The sequence below is a fragment of the Ptychodera flava genome, chromosome 13 (assembly GCF_041260155.1).
Source record: "Ptychodera flava strain L36383 chromosome 13, AS_Pfla_20210202, whole genome shotgun sequence".
Taxonomy (NCBI): domain Eukaryota; kingdom Metazoa; phylum Hemichordata; class Enteropneusta; family Ptychoderidae; genus Ptychodera; species Ptychodera flava.
Window position 1 is genome coordinate 37,092,150 of NC_091940.1, and position 21,585 is coordinate 37,113,734.

General features: G+C 36.7%; 1 protein-coding gene across 3 annotated transcripts in view; it reads right to left on the minus strand.

Annotated features, from left to right (window-relative positions):
• Positions 1 to 129: 129 nt before the first annotated feature.
• LOC139148349 (gamma-soluble NSF attachment protein-like) overlaps positions 130 to 21,585 on the minus strand; it is a 68,339-nt gene continuing 46,883 nt past the window's right edge. The window contains exons 9-10 of one of the 3 annotated variants that reach the window (XM_070719748.1): positions 7,599 to 7,637; positions 130 to 7,438 (exon numbers count right to left, since the gene is read on the minus strand). In XM_070719748.1, coding sequence (XP_070575849.1) covers positions 7,301 to 7,438; positions 7,599 to 7,637 — 177 coding nt within the window. In that variant the 3' untranslated portion in view covers positions 130 to 7,300. The remainder of the gene's footprint in view (positions 7,439 to 7,598; positions 7,638 to 21,585) is intronic. The other 2 variants (XM_070719750.1, XM_070719749.1) reach the window with 2 other exon arrangements.

The window sequence follows — 21,585 nt, forward strand, 5'->3', positions numbered from 1 at the left end:
CTGTGATGGTCAAACCCAAACAAGTCTAGCATCTCTCCAGTATTTCTGTTCCCTTAAACTACTGAACACCACAGAGATCCTAGACTAAAACCAAAACAAAAGAACATGACACTTTCAATAACATAACAGTAATTTTTAAATAAAATATTTATTCGTAATTTACACACATTAACACTAGAAATAAGAGACAAGTGAAAGCTGCATTTTATACATATACAATGAAAGTTCCCATACATGTACAATGGAAGTATGCATCTCAAATTGTTATTAACTTACGCTCAATGACAACAAAAACAGCAAAGCTGACCAGGAATGAATCTTAAAGTCTCTAAAAGCATCTTGTTGGATGCAAAGTGTGGCGCTGCCCTTTGCAATGAAGTTTAATATTCAAAGTTTGCTGTGCAAAGCCGTAGGACCTTTCTCTGTCACGCCGTTGAGGGCGCATCACCAAAGGCAAAGATAACAAGCATCAATATCATAACAAAAAAAAAAAAGCATCATGGCAAAAGCAGACGCTATGAGATCAGACAGCGAAGAGTAAGTCTGTAGTCATTCACAACATTGATCTGACAGGACAGAACTTTTGTCATCATTTTACATGAAGGGTAGTGTGTTTAAACATTTTGAAGGACTTGAAGCTAAAGATCAATGAACAGATCAGAACTCAATGCACTAGAAACTTCCAACGGCAACCAATATGTATGTCATGATTTGTCAAGTTACAGTCACATGGTATACATCATTTTTGTGCTGATACATGCAAAGAGCCAGCAGATGATTTTTGGTTTCAAAAACTGTTGACCAGTTCACAGTAAGTTTGAAAGTGCCATCTACATATGCACACATTTTAGAACATGTAAACGAAGATGGGAGTGTTATCTGTAACCGAGGAAATTCCCGATTTTTCAGTGAGAAAATTGGATGAGGATGTGTTAAAACATAGATATTGAATGGCCACAGTTAGGTAATAGCATATGTTTGTGTTCCCTCAGGCCTGCAAGTTGCCAAAAACAGTCTGTTTCTTTCATCCTATGGCCTTGTCAAACAGAATGTTTTGTGGTTACTCTCAGGCCCTTGGGCAATTAAACATATGGTGTTATCTTCATGGTAAGTCAATATGTGTACCACAAAAATCAATTTTGCTATGATGTTGGTTAATACATGGCCAGTGGCTGATAAGACTTCTACACGGCTATGTAAATGTGTCATTCCTGTTATTTTGGTTGATACTCAGATTGAAACCACATACACCACCATGGCATGCAAGAGTGAAGATTAAACTTTTTCACCCAGATTCCCTATAAGCAGGTCTGTAGTCACCATTGATAACAATGGGTTTGAGTTAAAACATGGTTGTGATAGGGTCAAGTTGACACAAACATGTCAAACTATGTGCCGTGGGCAGGTGACCATTTGCCCGACGTCAGGAGGGCAAATGGTCACCTGACCTGAGGGTACATAGTCCCATGATTAGGCTGTGCTTTTATTACATGCCTCTCTAACATAATTTTCACTCCAAATATTTAGGTTTATTGGCAAATGATAATCAAATGCTCAATTTCCATCTTAGATGAAAATCTGTTTAAAAATGGAACAAATTTCATCATTGAATGGCGCACTGATATATTTAAACCATAGTCATGCGGTTTATCAAGTTTTTATGCAAAATTTTCCAAAAATCAGATTTCCTATGCAAAACATGTAATTTCAATATTTTTACATCCAAAAGTTGTCTAGTTGAAAATAGTTCCAGTTCACTTTTGTGACGTCATTGACTAGTTACCTTGAATACTATGGAGTGTGTGACATACGATATACAAGGCATGTAATAAAATCACTTGTAGCTTAGGGAGTCATACAGTGTTGGAGTTATAGGGCAAACATAGTTAGAGGCCCTTCAGGAAGACTGTCTTTAGTTTTTATCCAAAGGTTTGTGTCCTAACCTTTCCTCATTCCACAGCTGACATGGATATCATTCAATTATAAAGACAACGATGTACATATTAAAATTGTACTTATTGTTTTCCATCTGAGTAAATCTAAACCAAAGAAGAACAAAATAATATCATTTATCTCATTGCTTTAAGAAATAGACAAATAAATAGTGCTTACATAAAGCTTTAATTAAACAAGCGACCTAGCGGCCGATATAGCTCCGCTGTGTTTATGTACAGAATAACTATTTTTGACACATGTTGATGAAGAAGGTGGAAATCTTTGATAACTCAATGCAGTGGCCAGAAAAAAGTGGCTAAAATAAGCTGCAAAAATACAAAATTGAAGATTTTGAATATATCACATCCGATCATCCCTAAGAACATGTCAACCAAAGCTATCTGATGAGTAGTTTTTTGAGAATAAAATATTCTGACCAAAAATGGCAACAATTGCCCCCAAAAATAAAAATTGCAGATTTCATCATAATTTCAAAGTATCACACTTAGTTCATATATAGAAACCTGTATACCAAATTTCAAAGCTGTTAGACCAGTACTTTTTGAGAAACGCATTTTTAGACCAAAAATGAGAAAAATTGCCCTAAAATTCAAAATTGCAGATGTCATCATTATTTCAATAAATATCATTTAGTTAATCTGTGGAAACCTGTATACCAAATTTCAGAGCTATCAGATGAGTAGTTTTGGAAATACACATTTTTTGACCAAAAATGGCAAAAATTGCCCCAAAAATACAAAATTATAGATTTCATCAGAAATTCAATATATATTACTTAGTTCATCTATAGAAACCTGTATACCAAATTTCAAAACTATCAGACCAGTACTTTTTGAGAAATACATTTTTTGACCAAAAATGGCAAAAATTGCCTTAAAATGCAAATTTGCATATTTATGCACAATTTGAACAAATCTGAAATAGATCATCCCTAGAAACATATGTACCAAATATAAAAGCTATCTGACCAGTAGTTTTGAAGATTTTTAAAGATTTTTTTACCAAAAATGACAAAAATTGCCTTAAAAATACAAATATGCAAATTTCACAACCATTTTAACAAATCTGATTTAAGTCACCCTAAGCAAACTGCATATCAAATTTCAAAGCAATCGGACGAGCGGTTTCAGAGAAGAAGATTTTTTTACCAAAAACACCAAAAAATGCCCCAAAAATACAAATATGCAAATTTCACCATGATTTGAACAAACTGAAGTGAGGTCACCCCAAGTGAACTGCATATAAAATTTCAAAGCAATTGGACTTGTGGTTTCAGAGGAGAAGGCAATTGTTGACGGACGACGACGGACGACGGACGCCGGACGACGCCGGACGCCGGACGCCGGACGACGACGGATAATCAACCTATTTGATAAGCTCCGCGTCGCTGACAGCGGAGCTAAAAATACCGTCAATGACGCTGTACCTTCTCTAATGTGTGGCCAGGTCAGGTAATTGGTTGTTGGCATGGAGTTGTTGGTAAATAGTTGATGATGTAGGGGCATGAGGTGGGATATGGACCCAAAGAACCCAAAAGATGATTAAATACATCAATCAAAAAAATTCTAAGCTACAGTATAAACTGCCTAAAGATAGTTCAATGTGGAAATAAGTTAAATAATTCAGAAATAAGAATTAACAGTCCAAAATAGTAATGACGCACTTCCTTACTGACCTGAGTGCATGTGAAATACACAACCTGGCATCTGTAAATTAAATGTATACCAAGTGATCATTTTAAGTCACTTTTAACTGTTTTTAATGGATTTTCCAAAGAGTCCTGTGGAAATGATGAAAAACGCTTATCTGGTCTTGTGTTTGTAGAACCTCATGGCTGATAATTGTCATAGTATTGAAAAAAAATTGAAAGTGAAGAAATTACTGTTTTTAATAGGCATATTTTCCTTGAAATACATGACCGTGTAAAGAATATATGCTAAAAGTGTTTAAGAGTAAATTTCTTTTCAAAAAATAATTTAATCTGTGACCAAAGGATTTTTATTCTTTGAGTTTACAAATTCAAACATTGCAATTTGTAATGACTGAAAAACAAAAAAAATTGGCAGAATTACAGTCTTTGTGATGTAAAATTATGGGTTGACATCACGATAACTGTTAATCTGTTTGAAGTACTAATATACTTTAATTTAAAAAAGAAAAGTTCATGCAGAAACGGTAAAATATATTGCCAGCAATGTAGTGTTAATTTTGACTTTACATCAAAATATGCCTTTGCTGGATACCAAATATATAGGGCGAAATATTAAAATCAGCCATGTTCAGCAAAATCCACACAACAGCATTGATTCTTTTCTAATTTGATTTGATTTGCTTATGTTATCCTTGTATGACAGTCAGTACAATATGGAACTTGAAGACAACACAGTGAATAAGTATGCTGTAAATGAAATGGTGTGGCTGCATCCATATGCAGCAATAGGAGTGCCTTTGTCTCTCACCCCTCATTTCCAACCTGTCCCATCCCTAAAAAAATAGTTTGGTCTTATATTTATGATGTTAATAATTTCTGTATTTGTTAAAATGTGCGCATCTCAAAAACTTTTGATCATAAACATTTTCATTGTTTTTTATAGCTGACCAGTCAGTTAACCTGTTTATTTTGAATATTTGCGCATTTTTCCTCAGTATTTGACATTTTCTGAATACCTTCTTATTCAGTTTGTCATTTTCTAAAAGTTTAAATGCTCCATTGTGTGGTCAAGCTTTCCACAAGCATCAAATGTGGTACTTCATATAGGAGGGTCTGCCTCTAGAGGGCGGGCATCATGAACAGTCTTTGTTGGTTAATTCCTCCACGTAAACTTCTGATTGTACTGTAAACATTGAACATGGCCGACGTCCGATTTTCCTGTCTAAAACTTTCACTCATTTTCGTTCATATGACTCTGAAACTCCAGGAAACGATTGGGAAGAAAGGGTTATCTTGAAATATTGAGGTACTCGCCGATATTTTGCAAAATTAAATGAGAAAAATGCAAGGAAAATGCCGACAGGCTTACACAATGACAGTTTTCAGACTCGGAGGCATATGATCATCTCTGCAGATTATGCAACAGGCCCAGATCACGTGAGGCCATGAGGGGATATCCACGCAACTCAGTACCAAACACTAGCGCTCACAGAGTGAGCAAACACAAAGTGAGTACCCCTAACGTCAGCTCAGTAGTCTGTAATAGATTGTAGTCAACTAAGAAACCTTGGAGAAAGGCTAAAAATTAACACTGTGGCTATGCCGCTAAGTCCCTTTTGATTTTTGTCATAGCTCAAAATCGTTCTCCCACACCTCAACCTGAGCCATGAACACCCCCACCAGTTTATGATATGACCCATCACAATGGCATGACGTCAACGGATCTTGACAGACGGCAGTCTTGACAGACGGAAGTCTTGACAGCAGCATACTGGTTTTCAACTCTAATACCTTCTCTGTCTATAAATAGACACGAGAAGGTAAGACGTCAACGGATCTTGACAGACGGAAGTCTTGACAGACGGAAGTCTTGACAGCAGCATACTGGTTTTCAACTCTAATACCTTCTCTGTCTATAAATAGACACGAGAAGGTAAAAATTGGAACATCTCTGATTTACACATACTTCATACTGAATAGTTTTGCTTGATCTGATACGACCTAAAAGACAATATTCCAAAACCCATGACCACATTATCCCTACCTGATACTACCGATATATGTTTTAGAATGCTTCTTATGATCAAGTTCCCCTAGAGAGTAGCTGCAATAATTGTAGCCTTGGTTGTTGGTGGGGATTGGGCTTCTGTCGTGTGGCTCGTGCCTTGCCCCAACCAAGGCATGAGCCGCACGACAGAAGCCCAATCCCCACCAACAACCAAGGCTACAATTATTGCAGCTACCCTAGAGTGATGTTGAATGGTGAGTGATATTGATATTCTGACATGATCTTAAGTCACAGATGTGTGGAAAGTGTCCTCCACTTCTCACTTCATTTTAAAAAGTCACTATGAACCATTTGCATAGCATACCAATTTGAATTCATATACTTGATAGTATAAGTTGGGTTTTCTGCAGAATTCAATCAAAGAGACTGAAGACAGGGTAACCCTCACTGAACTAATTATTTTGTTCATTTCCAACAGTTGTCACTGTTACTAAATAAGTTTTCTTACTTGATTACTTAGCAAGAAAGACTGAGATATGTTGCTTAAGGGCGCTCTTTGCACTGAAGAGGTGGGATAGCAAGGATCAACAGATCTAAACTGGTAAGATAGAGCTATGTTTGATGTATCTGCCGGTTTTTTTCTGTACAGTATGTAACATAAGAGTTCCTAGATCTACTCCCTACAGTAAGTTGAAATACCCGGTATTAAACATGTCAACACAACCTGTATGTTTGTCTATGGTGTTGTCATTGACAACTAAACTTTAAGTCAGGGCTAGAAATCATTTGTGAACCATAACATCGTATATTGTAAACAATTCTTTGTGTCCAAAGGGCTTATAATTTGCATTTCAATATACTTTAAGGAGATGGAAAAAAACAATATTTGTTTTCTGGAAGCAAAATTTTGAAACAAATTATTAAAAGTGATAGCCGTTGTCCCATTAATCACATTGACAGCAATTTGTTGTCACCACAACCAAGACCATTGGTACATCAATATTTACATACACTGTGTAATTTCATATTGCACATTTGTTACTTCTTAAGAAAATGTCTCAAAATTACTCTAATTTGTACTATCATTCAACACATACTGTTCACAAGAATTGCTTAAGAATGTAATTTAACTACAACTCTTCTCTTAAACTCAATATAATTATCAGAAGTAAAAAATAAAACTTTGAAGACTTAGGCTCATCAAAAAAAACACTGGTTTGATTATTTCAAGGGTGGATATTATTCTACACTTGTTTATTTCCTGAACATTTCTGAAGATCAAAATTGCAAATCTCAGAATACTGATGATTTTACAAATTAACGCACTTCATCAAAATGTTGCACTGTGTTGCATGTTGTTCTTGAAGCCTGGGTATTTGTGAAGAGGTTCTATGTATACTGGTCTATCTGACTGCATTTTTGCCTAATGCAGAGCTGAAAGAACGCAGGTCTTCCTGATTGATGAGTTGGGTTGTTTTCTTGCACGGCATTTGTACTTCTGATCCTGATTGGATAAAATTGCCAACAGTTGCTATGACACAACTGTGATCTACAGTAAACTGCATCCATAGTAACCAGAATACAACAAACAGATGTCTGACCACATAATCCGTGCTGAAGATGGATATCCTAAGTACATTTAACCAATTGATGCATTTCCAAACATGTTACCCACAATGCATTTCCTAACACAGTCCACCAGCGTACTCATCTTCTTCTTCTTCTTGGTGTCTTGTGTCGTCTGCTCCTGGATCAAGAGATGCAGTTTTCTTTCCACCCCCACCACCACCAGGTACACGTATACTCTTGGCTAGTTTGGCATACTGAGAAAAAAAAAAGAAAACTTTTACTGTCATAAATAAGTTGGCTGTAAAGTTTTTTGCTTTTCCTGGAAACTAAACACAATTTTTGATAATTATAAGGTTGTTGACAAACATTATTTTAAAGGCCGATGAGCTGCAACTCTGCAAAACTTGTACTAACCTCAGGGTACCTCCAAGTTACTCGGATATTTATTGCAATCTGCAAATCGAATAATAGAGTCATTAACTTAGCAGAATAGGCAAGAAATTGAACAGTTTTTGTTCATTTTAAAGTTCCCCCCATTTTCAAAATCTTGCCATGTTAAATGAGAAAAACTGAAAATTTTTTGTCAAAGTTGAGTAAATCCCTTTCCCGTCCTTTAAGTGGGTTGCACCATGTTGTATTTGTAAAGATTCAAATGTGTACATGCACCGTTTATGCTGTTTATTGAGCTGTATTGAGGCAGCCATATTTTGGTGCGGCACCCGTTTATTATTTGTCTTACTGAAAGCTCCCCATGCAGTCTCACTCAGTGGATAATTATACTTGAGTAATCATCTCTGAGTAGGAACATCTCTATGAGCTGATTTTAATCTAAATATAAAATCATGAAAATAACGTTAAAAGTTACAGCTCATGTGCCTTTAAGAAGGAAATACGGTTGGACACTGTACTCTCCGTTTTTGCTTGATTTTTTGCTTTATGTTGCAAGAGCTATTCCCTTAACACAACAACGTGGGATATTTATCTCATTTCTGTGTAGGATATTTGAACTTGCTTTAGTATCGTCGCCTTGTTTAATACAGTCAAGCATATCCGTCAAATGTTTACAGTGGAGGGTAGAGTCAAATGAAGTGTTTGCCATGTATTTTGTGTGGTGAGCCCTCTATCAATCATGTTTTCCCTTACTTTTGTTTTTATGTTGATATTTGGCAGCCAATGTTGCCATAGTCCTGTGTTAAAACTTTCCCATGGCATTGACAGCAAGTCAATGACTTATTAAAAAGTAAGATCTGACCAAAGCTAAGTTATATCCACTTGCCTGCTACATAAAAGATGATACTATCCAGCTGTATGGAACAACAAAATGGGATACGGTAACAAAATCTGTGATTGTTTCTTGTCAATACCACGTAGAGATTACTATCTTTACCACGGGTATGGCTATGAGTAAAGGCCAAACTCTTGACAACGATCCAAAAACAAGCATGGGATGTAACACAAACAGCTTTCCTCCGATGTTTGGGTCAAAAGTGTCAAAACTGAAGCTGAGCAATAACTGATAACATTGTCTTAACAAAACAAATAATATTCTTGATCAACATGAAGATTGCTACACTGTCATGTTTAAAGCTGCTTGTTTACATATCAATGGAAGATTTGTTTTGACAAATATTGAAGACACTTTCCAGGGGATTCAAGCAAATCCACTATAAGAAAAAAATTGCTGTATGATCAGCAAACAATCATTTTTACAGATGAGTCTGTCTCTACTAGCAGATAGATGGATGAACACACAACTCATTAACTGTAGGATAGGTCTCTATGTTGTGAAATCAGATTGGAGTTTTCTGCGTATTACTTTCAACCCTTCACAGTGAGACTATGTGAATCCTTATAGTTTTTACATCTTTTCATGAGTTTCTCAACTTCTTCATCAGTGTTTGATGTCACTCTTGGTGTTGTTGCAGGACATTCACAAGTTTTTCCACATGGCAAATTGTGATTGAAAATGACAGCCTGAGAACAGGAGAAACTAACAGTGGATATGTTCTTTTTAACCCTTTCACCACCATGGTTTGTCCCAAATCCATTGTTTTCTATGGTAAAGTTGGACCTGTATACAGGGAACTGGGGGTGAGAGGGTTAAGGTTAGGTTTTGGATGGGTAAACAGCCGGTCAAAATCAGCGAATAGAGCGTAAATTTGGGTTGCTGGCTAAACACAAAAGTACAATAATGGTATGGCTTTCTTGCAAATTAGACCATTGAGAATAAGTAAACTACAGACATTTCCGATGTACACTTTTCCTCCTCTTCTGTACAAGGCTGACCTCCATGTAAAAAAATTACAAACCAGATGTGCAACAGACATAATTCCACAACCCTGAACATCCAGTTGACATCTGGAGATGCCAAATACTTGCCGCACACAGTGTTTAAAAAATGTGAGCTCATAGTTCAGTACAGCAAAGCCAAGACATAACAGGAACAGTGATGATGCGAAACTAAGACTGATCAAACAAGTACAGCGATATGACCTACAGCATATAGACAATACAGTACAATCAAAGGAGTTCAGTACGCTTGAATCACAAGCAAGGGCAGTCATAGATTGTGCATATCTAGAGATAGCCATGCAATCGACTGCATTCTGTCAGCACCTCTGCTGACCTAGATTACCAACCAATCAGAACTACAGCAGCAAGGGACTACAAACAAAGTCTGTTCACCATGTTCATGAAAAGGTCGGTGTAACCAAAATACTCAATTAAGAGCAGATGAACTTTCTCTATCCTGGTTGGCCCAGATATTTGAATGATTATCCTGAACAGACTTACAAGAAAACTACAGGAGCATGAAAGTGCAATATTTGAAATTCAAAATGGCCACCATCCTTTTGTATACTCTTTGAGGAAAAATAAAATTTTTGATTTCAAAAAAACTAAAATGATGAGTTTTTCTGTCTCCAAGGGCTTCAAAATGAGCTCTCACAAAGTGGTAGATCAGAAAAGAATTGGAAAAGTTTGAGAGTCTCAATATCTGTCCCCGAGGAGCGTTCTGCCTTAAGGGCAGATGCACTTTAGCTGTCCTGCTTGGCCCAGATATTTTTAATCCTGTACAGACCTACATTAAACTAGAGCAGCATCAAAGTGCAAGTAGAGATGGTGAAACATGTCATGAAAAGGTCATCATAACCCAAATTCTGCTATGGCACATGTACTTTTGATGTCCTTCTTATGTAGGATTCATTACCACTTGGCCTAGACATTTCAACGACTGCAGAGTAAATAAATTATTCATCGCTTACTGTTAGGGTTACCGTAATCTAAATAGTGTGTTAGCAGTAAATGCTAGTATCTCTAATACAGACTCCCTCAAGTACAGCCTACACTTGCTGAGTATCTGTCCTATCCTAATGGTCATTAAAGGAACAGTAACTCTAACTTTTGAAGATTTTTTCACTGTTTATAGTTTGTATATCAATTACATGTTTTTATTCCACTCTAAAATGTATGTTGAAATGTCCACTGTGTAGACGCTGTGTAAAATCACTGTTTTTGTCTACATTTGAATTCTAGTCCTGACAAGAATTAACTTGTCAACAATAACAATGCAGTCTGTACATGTACAGGCTAAGTTAAATGCTGTGTATCTCAACATGCCTTGAGATGTAGAACAAGAAATTATGGCTGACATTAAAAAACAAAAATAGTGAAAAAATCATCAAAAGTTAAGAGTTTCTGGCCCTTAAAAACAGAGACTTGAAAGTTATCATAACAACTCTTGACAACTGTTTACGTAGATACTTGATGATATCGAAATCTTAACTTTCATGAAGAAAGAATATTGAACATAACAAGATTTGATGATGGTGCAGAGAACTCTCGAAATCATGAATAATTGATGATTGTACAATATCTGGACTTGCATGAAATGATGTGGAGGGACTGTAAAGAATCATGATTTCGACACTGGAACAAAAATGAGGAGGTACTATGGCTCAAAGCTGACGTTATCATTGATGAGATTGTTGGACAGAATTACAAGGATCTAATGAACTGGCAGTATGAAAAATTTAGTCTGAAATCTTTGAACTGAATATTTTTCTGAGAATTTCTGGCAAATTGTTGCCAGGCAATACGGTATGAAAAAATTATTAGTTGTGAGGACAAGTTTGGAAAGTTATGACGCATATATTTTTTCAAAGAATTAAAAACATGGTAATTAATAAGCCATATTGGATCATATGGTAAAACCACAGATACTCATAGCCTAACACTGACTCATACAGCAGAGTATGGGCTCTGATACTGGGCTATCCAAACACGATGTGAAAACTGTCAGAGGCATATCATGACAAAGTGGTCACTAGTTTACACTTCCCTCTGATGAACTGTACAGTACTGTACACCTCTACAACTACTGCACTGGTAATTAAGAGTGGTCCACTGCCTTGAAAGACATCCATCCAGGCACATTTGAAAACAAACTTTTCGTCTCATGTCTGACGCAGCACAAATGACACTCATGCTGATACAACACAGGAACAGGTGATATTGGGTATTATATCATACCAGTATATTGATGGCGCAAATACAGCAATCTGATTGGTCAAGACGTGAAAAGAACTGTGGTATATTTGCGATATACAACGGCTGGCACAGGCGCGAGCTCTCAGCCTGAGCAAAAATCCCTTTTTTACGTTCCACGCCAGAATTTCAATATACTGTTATGATATAATAGCAATAAATCACACCCAGCGACGGTACACCACTCTGTTTTGACCAGTTCACTTCATATATGCACTTGCTATTGCTCATGCATATATGTCGTGAACTGGTCAAAATCTCATGGTATACCGTCGCTGGGTGTGCTTTATTGCTTAAATAAACCTAATTCTTAACATTACACAAAAATACATGTAGATTGATGACCTGAAGCACAAGGCTTGTCTTGCTTTATGAAGATGAGATATTTCTGCCATTTGATATATGTCAGCCATCAATGTCAACATAGATGCATTGACACCACAAGTTTTGTCTCACATGGCCTTGTACTTTACTCCTGGAAGACACTGCATCAGTTGTGAGTGATTGATGATTCTGAGAAATGAACAATGACATTCTAGTCATTATTGACAGTGAATACAACCCAATCCTTAAGGTACTTTCTGCCTCGAACAAGAAAGACTTAAACTTTTGCTTAAATTTTCATCAAGCAAATTTCAACCACTCTCTTTCAAAATAAAGAATATAAATTGAGGTTCACCATGCAAATTTCCATACAAGAGGAATAAATTACCCAATATTAACCAATATTTGAAATTCAAAGTGGCGGCCATCCCTGTGTTATGTCTATGGGGAAAAATTAAATGCCCTATGTTCACAAAACTAAACCTCTGAAAACTTTTTCAATTCCATAAGCTTCAAATTGAACCCCTACAAGCGGTAGGCCAGAAGAATATTGTAAAAGTTTCAGAGTCTGAATATGTGTCTCCAGCTGCATTCTACCTTAAATCCCCTTTCCTCATCTTCCTCCATGAATAGAAATGCCCGTGGGATTTAGAAGAGGAATAGTGGAGAAAACATTCACAGCTATAGGGGAGAGACACAGGAGGAATACGAGGAGAGGTGGTGTAACGAAAAGATAGTTAAAGAGGGTGATGGAAATAGACACAGATGAAGAAGGGGAGAAATTCAGAGGGGATGACAGAAACAGGAAAGAATGGCAAAGATGAAAGAGAAAAATCACATTGCTGTGAGAGGCTGGTCATTATGACTTTGGTTAGGATGAAGGAGAGGCAGAAATGAAGTTGTACAATATTTTATTTAGCAAAAAGCAACGATGAGTTTTACCTGGTAAAAATTAAGGATGACAACCGACAATAATATCAACACACCCTATGACACAAATGGACCATCTTGGATTTTTATTGGTATATTTGACAAATTATGACATATCCAATATACACTGAATACCGCAAATGACCAGAAAGCAATATATATACAGACAAGATGAATGAGCTGCAGTACTTTGCACTGAAATGTAGGAAGAACGGTAGAAAAGTGAGAGTATATGTACCTTAAACCAGATATACAGCCGGCATAAAGAAAACTAAAGAGTTTCAAAAGAAAAAAATCCATTGATATAGGCAGCTGCAAGAAATTGCTTACATGATAATTGTATGATACATGATAATTTGTATGACACATTGCCCCTAAAAATATGGGAAAGCAAACACACACACGGAACAAAAACGATATAGACCATAATACATGTGGTAAAATGTATATATTGATTCCAAGAAAGATTTTGTATCAAAAATGACATGACTATGTACTTGTATCCTGGAAATAATTCATTGATATTAAAGTCATTGATGGTTCTGGGAAAGTGCAATGATATTCCATGCACTACTATGAGTGGAACCTAACGCCCCCTCCTCTTTTGAGGAAAATACCCTTGGATTTAGAAAGAGGGGCTGACACAACGATGGAAAAATGCTTAGAAGGGAACTGTCCACAAGGAATGGCAAAAGGCCGGGGGGGGGGGGTTTATCAAAGAAGAGTCAACTAGCAGATGGAATTGAAGGTCGATGAAAGGAGGGAGGAATTTGATGGGGGGAGAGAGAGGAGTAGGGAATGAGGGGAAAGGAGTAAAGATGAGGGATATTTAGGAAGAGGGTAACCTTTAGAACTTTGATGATGAGGAAGTTGGAGAGCAAATGAAAAGATTTTAACTCTGTGATACACATACATTGTAAGGACAATGACCAGAGATAACATTGCAGAAATAACACCCAGCATTTTTCACTGTCAACTGATGATACATCCACAGCACAATAAATATCCTGAATGAGCCGAACACAGAACACATGCTGGTAAAATGAATGACTTCCAGTACTCTGCACTGAATGAATGAAATATGGATAAAAGGTGTACTTTACACCAGATATCTAGCTAACTTATTGATGGCTAGTAATCTTTTTCAATATAAAAAGTTCACGACAGCGGTTGCTGCAAGTGATGGCACAGACTACAAATTGTAAGATGGGCTTCCTCAAAAAAGACGGCTATCCTTAAAGTAAATGTTATTTATACTTCTTTCCTACACAAGTATGTACACTGACTGTCCTTGTTTCTGCAAAACTGTTGAATTTTGAATCAGAAATGGTACAAAGCATAAAGAAGATGCAAAATTATCAGGATTGCAATATTGTACTAAGTGAGGATGCAACAAGTTAGTGCCTGTACATACCTGACATCTTAACGCGTTATTAATGAAAATGTTTCTACATAGATATGTAACTTTATGAAATGACCAGCTTTTTTTCACAGGGCGAGTTGGGTGTTCAAACCCTTGACTATTAAGGGCATGCCATTACAATCAGGCTATTTCTCTGCAGTGTCATTCATGCATTCAACGGAGGTTTTAAGTTTGATGGAATAAAGGAAACAGGAAGTCTTAGAGGTTGTATAGGATTGTATAGGATTGCTGATTCACGGTTTGCAAATGAAGCAATTTCTAACCTTTTCAGCACAGTCATGTCACCCCCTCTATCAACACAATGTTTGATCTGAAGGAATTCCAGCAATGCTGAGAGCGCATAGTTGTGGTTGGAGCAATCAAAAACACTCTGGAAAACTTGACAACTTCAGTGTCTTACTTTGAACCATGCATTTTGTAACTTGACACATATACATCAATCAAAAGAAAATGTCAGCTGAGGCGAAGACTGTGCAAGCCAGAACTCGGGAACTAAGATTTCACAGGGACCTGGATTGTCTGCAAGTGATATAACGGTATTCCAAGCCACGGTACAGAAACACTTCAAGTTGCTTTAACCCAGCATACTGATCAGCAATGTGATAGACTTTGACCTTATCAACTATTAAACTTGACTTAGAAACAAGTCTCTTTCACTTTTCCTGACAATGGCATTGGATATCATCAGTTGTCAACTGATATACTTGTGTCTTTAGAAGAGAACAGGCTTTCCGAACACAACTGCTTTGTAACTTTGAAGCTTTGCAATTAACTTGTTACTGCTGACTTGCATGGACTAATTGGCTATTCTTGTATTATGGTCATTTAAAAAATCTCGGTGAGACTTTCTTGGGGAACACAGAATACAATAGTCAATGCATTTTTATTAGGTTTTCAATGGACATAGGCCTAAATATAACAAGCCTTGATTTATGTACATGCCCATACATTAGTAAGAGTAGGTCTGTCTACATATAGACACAAGCCTAATTGTAAACTCTTCATTAGCGTGCAAATTAAGCAATCTTTTGCGTGACCGTACAGGTGAATCCAACCATGATACCTTGAGTGCCAACCTATAAATATTTAGTATGTTATTTATAGGGTACATGCAATGTATTTCAAACCCTGACCAGCTCAAATAGTCATGCTTATTCGAGTTACAATTTACAGTCCATCAAAATATTCGGAAGAAATTGGTCAAGATATATTTGAGTGATGGCTCTAGACTGGAAAAACTATAACACAATGGCTACTTTGTTGCCATATTGGATCATATCACACAGCAAACTGACATGTATACATATATCACGATATAACTTTTCAGTACAACTTTTGAGAGAAATCACTTGATGCATAGCAGAGTACTAGCCTAGATCTAAAGTTTAAAACTAAACAGCTGCCTGGTAGCTACAATGAGAAACTTTGGAAATTAAACCATAGACAGGACAGACCTGATCCACTGTCAATGATTAAATTGATATGCAGTTGTATTTCATAATTCACTGTCTGAAGTATGTTTGAGTTATAGCTCTGAACATGAAAATACTGCTTTAAATCAATTCTGGGAGAATCTTACATCGGGATATCACTTGCAGATCCCGAAAGTCACAACAGAACTGAGTTTTATTCCAAACTCCATTACAATTTTAAATAAGTTATGCTAACAGGTTTAACATCATATTTTGCCCTTTGCTTTTATACTTGTTGTTTTTTTTTCATTGTTGTTTAAGAACAAGTTCTTCAATTTCTCTGTTGGAGACAATACCTAAACTTGCCTTAAATCTGTGGACTTAAGGTGGTATGTGCCTCAATATCTTTCACATTTAAACTTTTGCTTAAACTTTTCCAAAATGAAACTTTCAACCACTTTCTTACCAAATCAACAATGAAAATCAGGGGTCATCATGTAAAGTTTGGAACTCACTGAACAAACTGCTCAAGATTTTGCAATATTTGAAATTCAAAATGGCTGCCATCCCTGTGTTAACTCTATGGGGAAAAATCAAATTCTGGATTTTCGAAAAACTACGACCTTGAAAGTTTTTCTCTCTCCAAGAATTTTAAAATGAGCCCCCACAAGTGGTAGATCAGAAAAAACTTGTAGAAATTTAATAGTCTGAATATCTGTCCCCGAGGCGCGTTCTAGCTAATTATGTCACAATGAAATAAATAAGGTACGAAAATGTTTGAGTTAAACAGTAGCGTGAGTGGAATGGATGCCTTAAGATTTGTGTGATTGTATAGTAACAGTTTGATCTTATAGCGAGCACTAACCTACACCTGGCAAAAGCAAACATCAGAAACGTGGCAACAGATAAAAATGGTCTAGATGAATATACCAGTATATGACACGGAATGAATTAATTAGTTTAGAACTTTTATTGAAACACAAACAATGCCAAGCGAATAGTGGGCTAGTGTAGATCATACCTTCAATGCTACAGAATTAGTTGAAATACAGATGAATGTCACGGCATGTTATCCTTGTGCGAACTTTGACTTAATTGGTTAAGGCATGTCTAAATCATGGCTTTGGATATGAAAGGATTTGAAACAGAAAGCTCACCTGGCAGTCACATTGGATTGTATTATGAATAGATACACAGAACTTGAGTGATACGCAGGCAGCCTTACACTTAAGGTCCATTTCATGTGTAATGGGAATAGTCTGCAAGGATGCTCACATAACCTATCATTATCAATAAACTAAATTATTATAAAAACTTCATTTTAATGCTAGCCACATAGAACTAAAGTTTTATTTGAAATAAATTTCATTTCAATCAAGTTAGCTCTTCTTGACATATCAAACCAACAGACCGACAAGCAAGCATACACGCAATATATTCACAATGATGAACAGACACTGGTACGATATCACGTTTCTTAAGTAAAAACTTGAGCCAAATATGGAAGAACCCTGAAATTTTATTCATAACACTTCCTCCCGCCAAAACTAAACTCAAACTGAGGATCAAATCCCTGAGATTTAAGAAAGGTGTTTGTCTTTGCTTTGGCACCACAGCTGAATGGACCTTTAGAAAATGAAATTCAAAAGACCTGGGCCATTAAACTGACTTGGCTTTCAAGAACACAAACAACACAGTAGTTCATCCGGTGAGAGTCGACCTCTGTCCTCTGGGGACAAGCTATTTTGGATTGAAAATGCTAAAAATAGATGATCCTAAATCAGGAAGGGACACCAATACCCCAGGGAATTCCAAAAATAGATTGGCATCAATGAAACTACTTCACAAAAACTTGTTTTCGTCTTTGTTTACATTCTAATAGAGGAAGCACGGAGAAACCCTGCACCTGGCTTCGTGGCGCTCCGGGGTCTGTGTTGACATGGAGAACTGGAAAAAAACGACAATTTCCACAAAAACCTTGCTAAGAGCTACCTTGCCACTTTTACAACCCATTATACAGTATTGTTTCAGAAGAATTACACCAAAACGGCAGCTGACACATTTCCGGAGATTGGTCTAAGGTCTTTTCTACTGAAATAAAAATGTCATTTTTTGAGACTAGAGAAATTATAAGAAATTAGAGCAATACTAAACATTCACATATCAAAAATAGTGGAACTGAATCTACATAAATATGTTAAACTCTTTCAAATGAAAAGTGTATGATATATACTTGACAAATATAGAAACATTTCAAATATGCCCCATCCCTATCTTGTCATTATTATCATTAATATTCCTTGGACTTGTAGCATGACTTGACATCTTTATGCAATTGCTTATATTTGAATCGATAACAGCTGTGATACCAAACATCTTTTGGGTTTTTTGGGTTTTTAATGAATTATTTTGTGAGCGTGTCATGATACAGTCAAATTCTTTCCTCTCTGAGCTTTTCATCTACAATTCTTACTTTTGGCTCAGAGATCCTGCCTTTATTGTAGTTACACTAACTGTGTGTGTGTGTGTGTGTGTGTGTGTGTGTGTGCGCACCCATGAATGTCATAGCATATTTCGACAAACATCTATGTGCACTTAAATTAAAACTGACTTGCTGAAACTGCTACTCATCAAGCAAATGTGAGAACAATTTTGAGAAGATTTTTTATCAAGGACAACTGCGCTTTAATTCTGGCTGGCATTTAAAAGGATTAGCTAAATGCATACAAAGTATAGTTCCAAACCGAAAATATATTTTAAGACTGTGATTCATCAATATTGACCATATGTTGTTCACTGTCAGCTGATCTATACATGTAAGACAACAATTATATTGATTTATAAATCCTCTTTCTCCAAAGTGGTAGTTTGTCTATGGAGCCTGGTAGAAAGAGGATTAATTTGAAAATCAGCACCTGACCTCATAGAACTACAGAAAAAAGCCAACCTTGTCCAAACTTAAATCTCTAATCAAAGAGAAAAAATAAAGTGAGACTTTGGAGTGTAAGAGAGATTACACACTGACTTCACCTATCCTATCAGTGGACGAGGGACGGACCATTGGATCTTTGGTGTGGGTGGTTAAAATGAAGAAAGAATTCTATTGAAAAATGATTCTGCCTTGATCTTTTTACAAGAATATATTCACATGATGAGAAACTGAAAGAACGGTTAGAAATTCTGGAATGCAATATGCTCTTTCTCTTCTTAAGAAACAGTTTAGGTCCATAAGCTCACCTTAAAAACTATCTACTGTTGATTGACCAATCAGAGTGCTCAATTCAGGGTGTTTTATTTACTCATAAAGCCTTGGTCACCAAATTCTAGAAACGAATGACAGCGCCGTAGTAAAGTACTGTCCAATCAAAAGTGAACATGTCATATTCTGTAGACATCTGGTACGTTTTTTCCCTAATATTCAAATTTGGTAACACAGCGGAAACCAGCTGCAACACAAAAGTGGTACAAACATAAACTAATATGCCCTAGGGCATTTATAGGATGTTCCATTACATTGGAAGGCTATTTCACTAATAAAAGTTTTAATTCATATCCTAAACATGTTACATTGACAAAGGGGACGGTTGAGGTAAACACATTGAAAAAGAAAATATATCAGTTAGGGGCGATAGTTTTTAAGTCGGATAAAACCCTTGTACTCGGGCTCTTCTGGTATATAAAGTCCAACCATACGATAAAATGTCTCGGCCTGCAGCCTCGACATTTTATCGTTGGGTTGGGCTTTATATACCAGAAGAGCCCTCGTACTCGGGCTTTATCCTATACATAAACCACCCCAAGGATTTAATGGTCTGCCCCTAAAACTCAAGGATCTTACCTTGAGAAAGTGTTTCATAACACACTGGCCATAAAAGATTGTAAGTTATAGAATTCTGTTTGTTTTGATGATTGAATGCTTCCGTTCTGACCGTGATTAGTGTAATCTTCACAAGGTTTCTTCCTCTTTACAGATTGTAAAATCTAGCGCAAACATCAAAACATCAACTGTATTCATGACTACTTGACACGTGAAGGTCTCTTTCATAACCAAGGCTGAGTCTCAGACGCCCCATTCTATACACTGATTGGTTGATTTGATTCATGCTCACTTCTCATTGGTAGGCATGATTTGTTTGAATAACACAAAATGGGAAAAGGACAGCCATCTGTGTTGTCAAATTGTGCTGGACAGTCATTCACAGCACACAATGTACTCACTTTTAAGCTCTAGAGACCTGTGTGATTCCTGTGTTTGCAAACTGCAAATTGCGTTTGTTCAGAATAAATAAAACAAATGATCAGTTTATTGCTGATAGGAAGGATACTCACGTACACAAGCGGGATTAAGTACCTGTCAAACATCAGCTCCTGAAGTGATCACCTTAATGGACCAAGTAATTTTACTATGTAATATTTCTTCAGACTTCATTGTAATACTTTACTATTATTGATTTGTACAAAATACTTGTTACAAAAGAGTTATTGATATGTGGAAATAAAACTCACACATGTACCATTTGATGGGTTTCTCTCAGTTTGAATGATAGATGACAGATCACTATTTTGATACAATAGATTTTACAATGCCGAACAATAGATGTAAAATCATTGCCCAATGATTATAAAACCAGACTGTGATGGTCTTTGTCACATTCAAGTACATAACTGTCACTCTGCTGATTAAACTGCCTGTTAGTGTGATTTATGATGCACATTCAAGTATAAAGGCGAGAGCTTGGGCTGTCTATCATGCCAATCTATTTAAAAGAAACAGTATCCTGGTATTGGTATTCCGGACAGGTTGCCCTGCTGCTGCCAAGTGAGGCAAGGAATGAACACAGGAGACGACCTTGACCATCACGACTTGAATGACACCTTTTACGCTGCACATCAAATGAAACACAAGCTTTACAAGCTTGGCAATGCAAACACTACGTTGTTGGTCAAACGTAACATGACCTCATGACTGTGTCAACGCACTCATGCTCAATAGATGTTGAATACCAAGGACAAGGAGGGTAACGTACGTACTAGTGTGGATGCCGGAGTACCTCTCTATGGCGAGGGCACATCTTATATTTAACCTTGACTTGACCTTTGTGGGGCGTAAGTACATTACTAACCACGACTACTGATAGTGAAAGGTAGAAAAAAGTAAAACTTCATGGACTAGGTAAGGTGTGAGTTGATAAAAGGCGTAACATTGCTTATATAAAGTGGAAACAAACACTTTGTTGCCTGAACTGTGTCTGTACACTCTGTGGAGTGCAAGGTCAGACCAGGTTAACGCAACCATAAAATTTCAATCTACCTTGAACATGACTCTTTATCAGCAGGGATACAGAATTGGATTGAAACTTGACCTTGTTAAGCACTTGACCGTCCAAAGCAAAGGTCAAACTTCACAGTCACTTGAGCTCAAGTGTCGCAGTCAAACAGGACTGGGCCACCAAAAGAACTAACCGGGGTTCAAACCTTATATGGCTCTGGCTCTTCCAAGAACTGCAGGGTGGGTGGGTTGTGTTGTTGGGAAATGAGTTCAAGGACTGTACCATAGCAAAAGTATGCCAAAAGTAATCTGTAAGTGTGTGGTATAGAAATGATGAATCAGCCTTGCCCTAAATAAGACTTTGTAGTATGAATATACAACTTTAATAGTATGCTGACAATTTACTTGAGACATAAAATCAGATTGCTTGATTCTGTGAACGCCCTCAGCCAGTACCGGCTGCACTACTGTTTTCTTGCCATCCAGTCACACTTATCA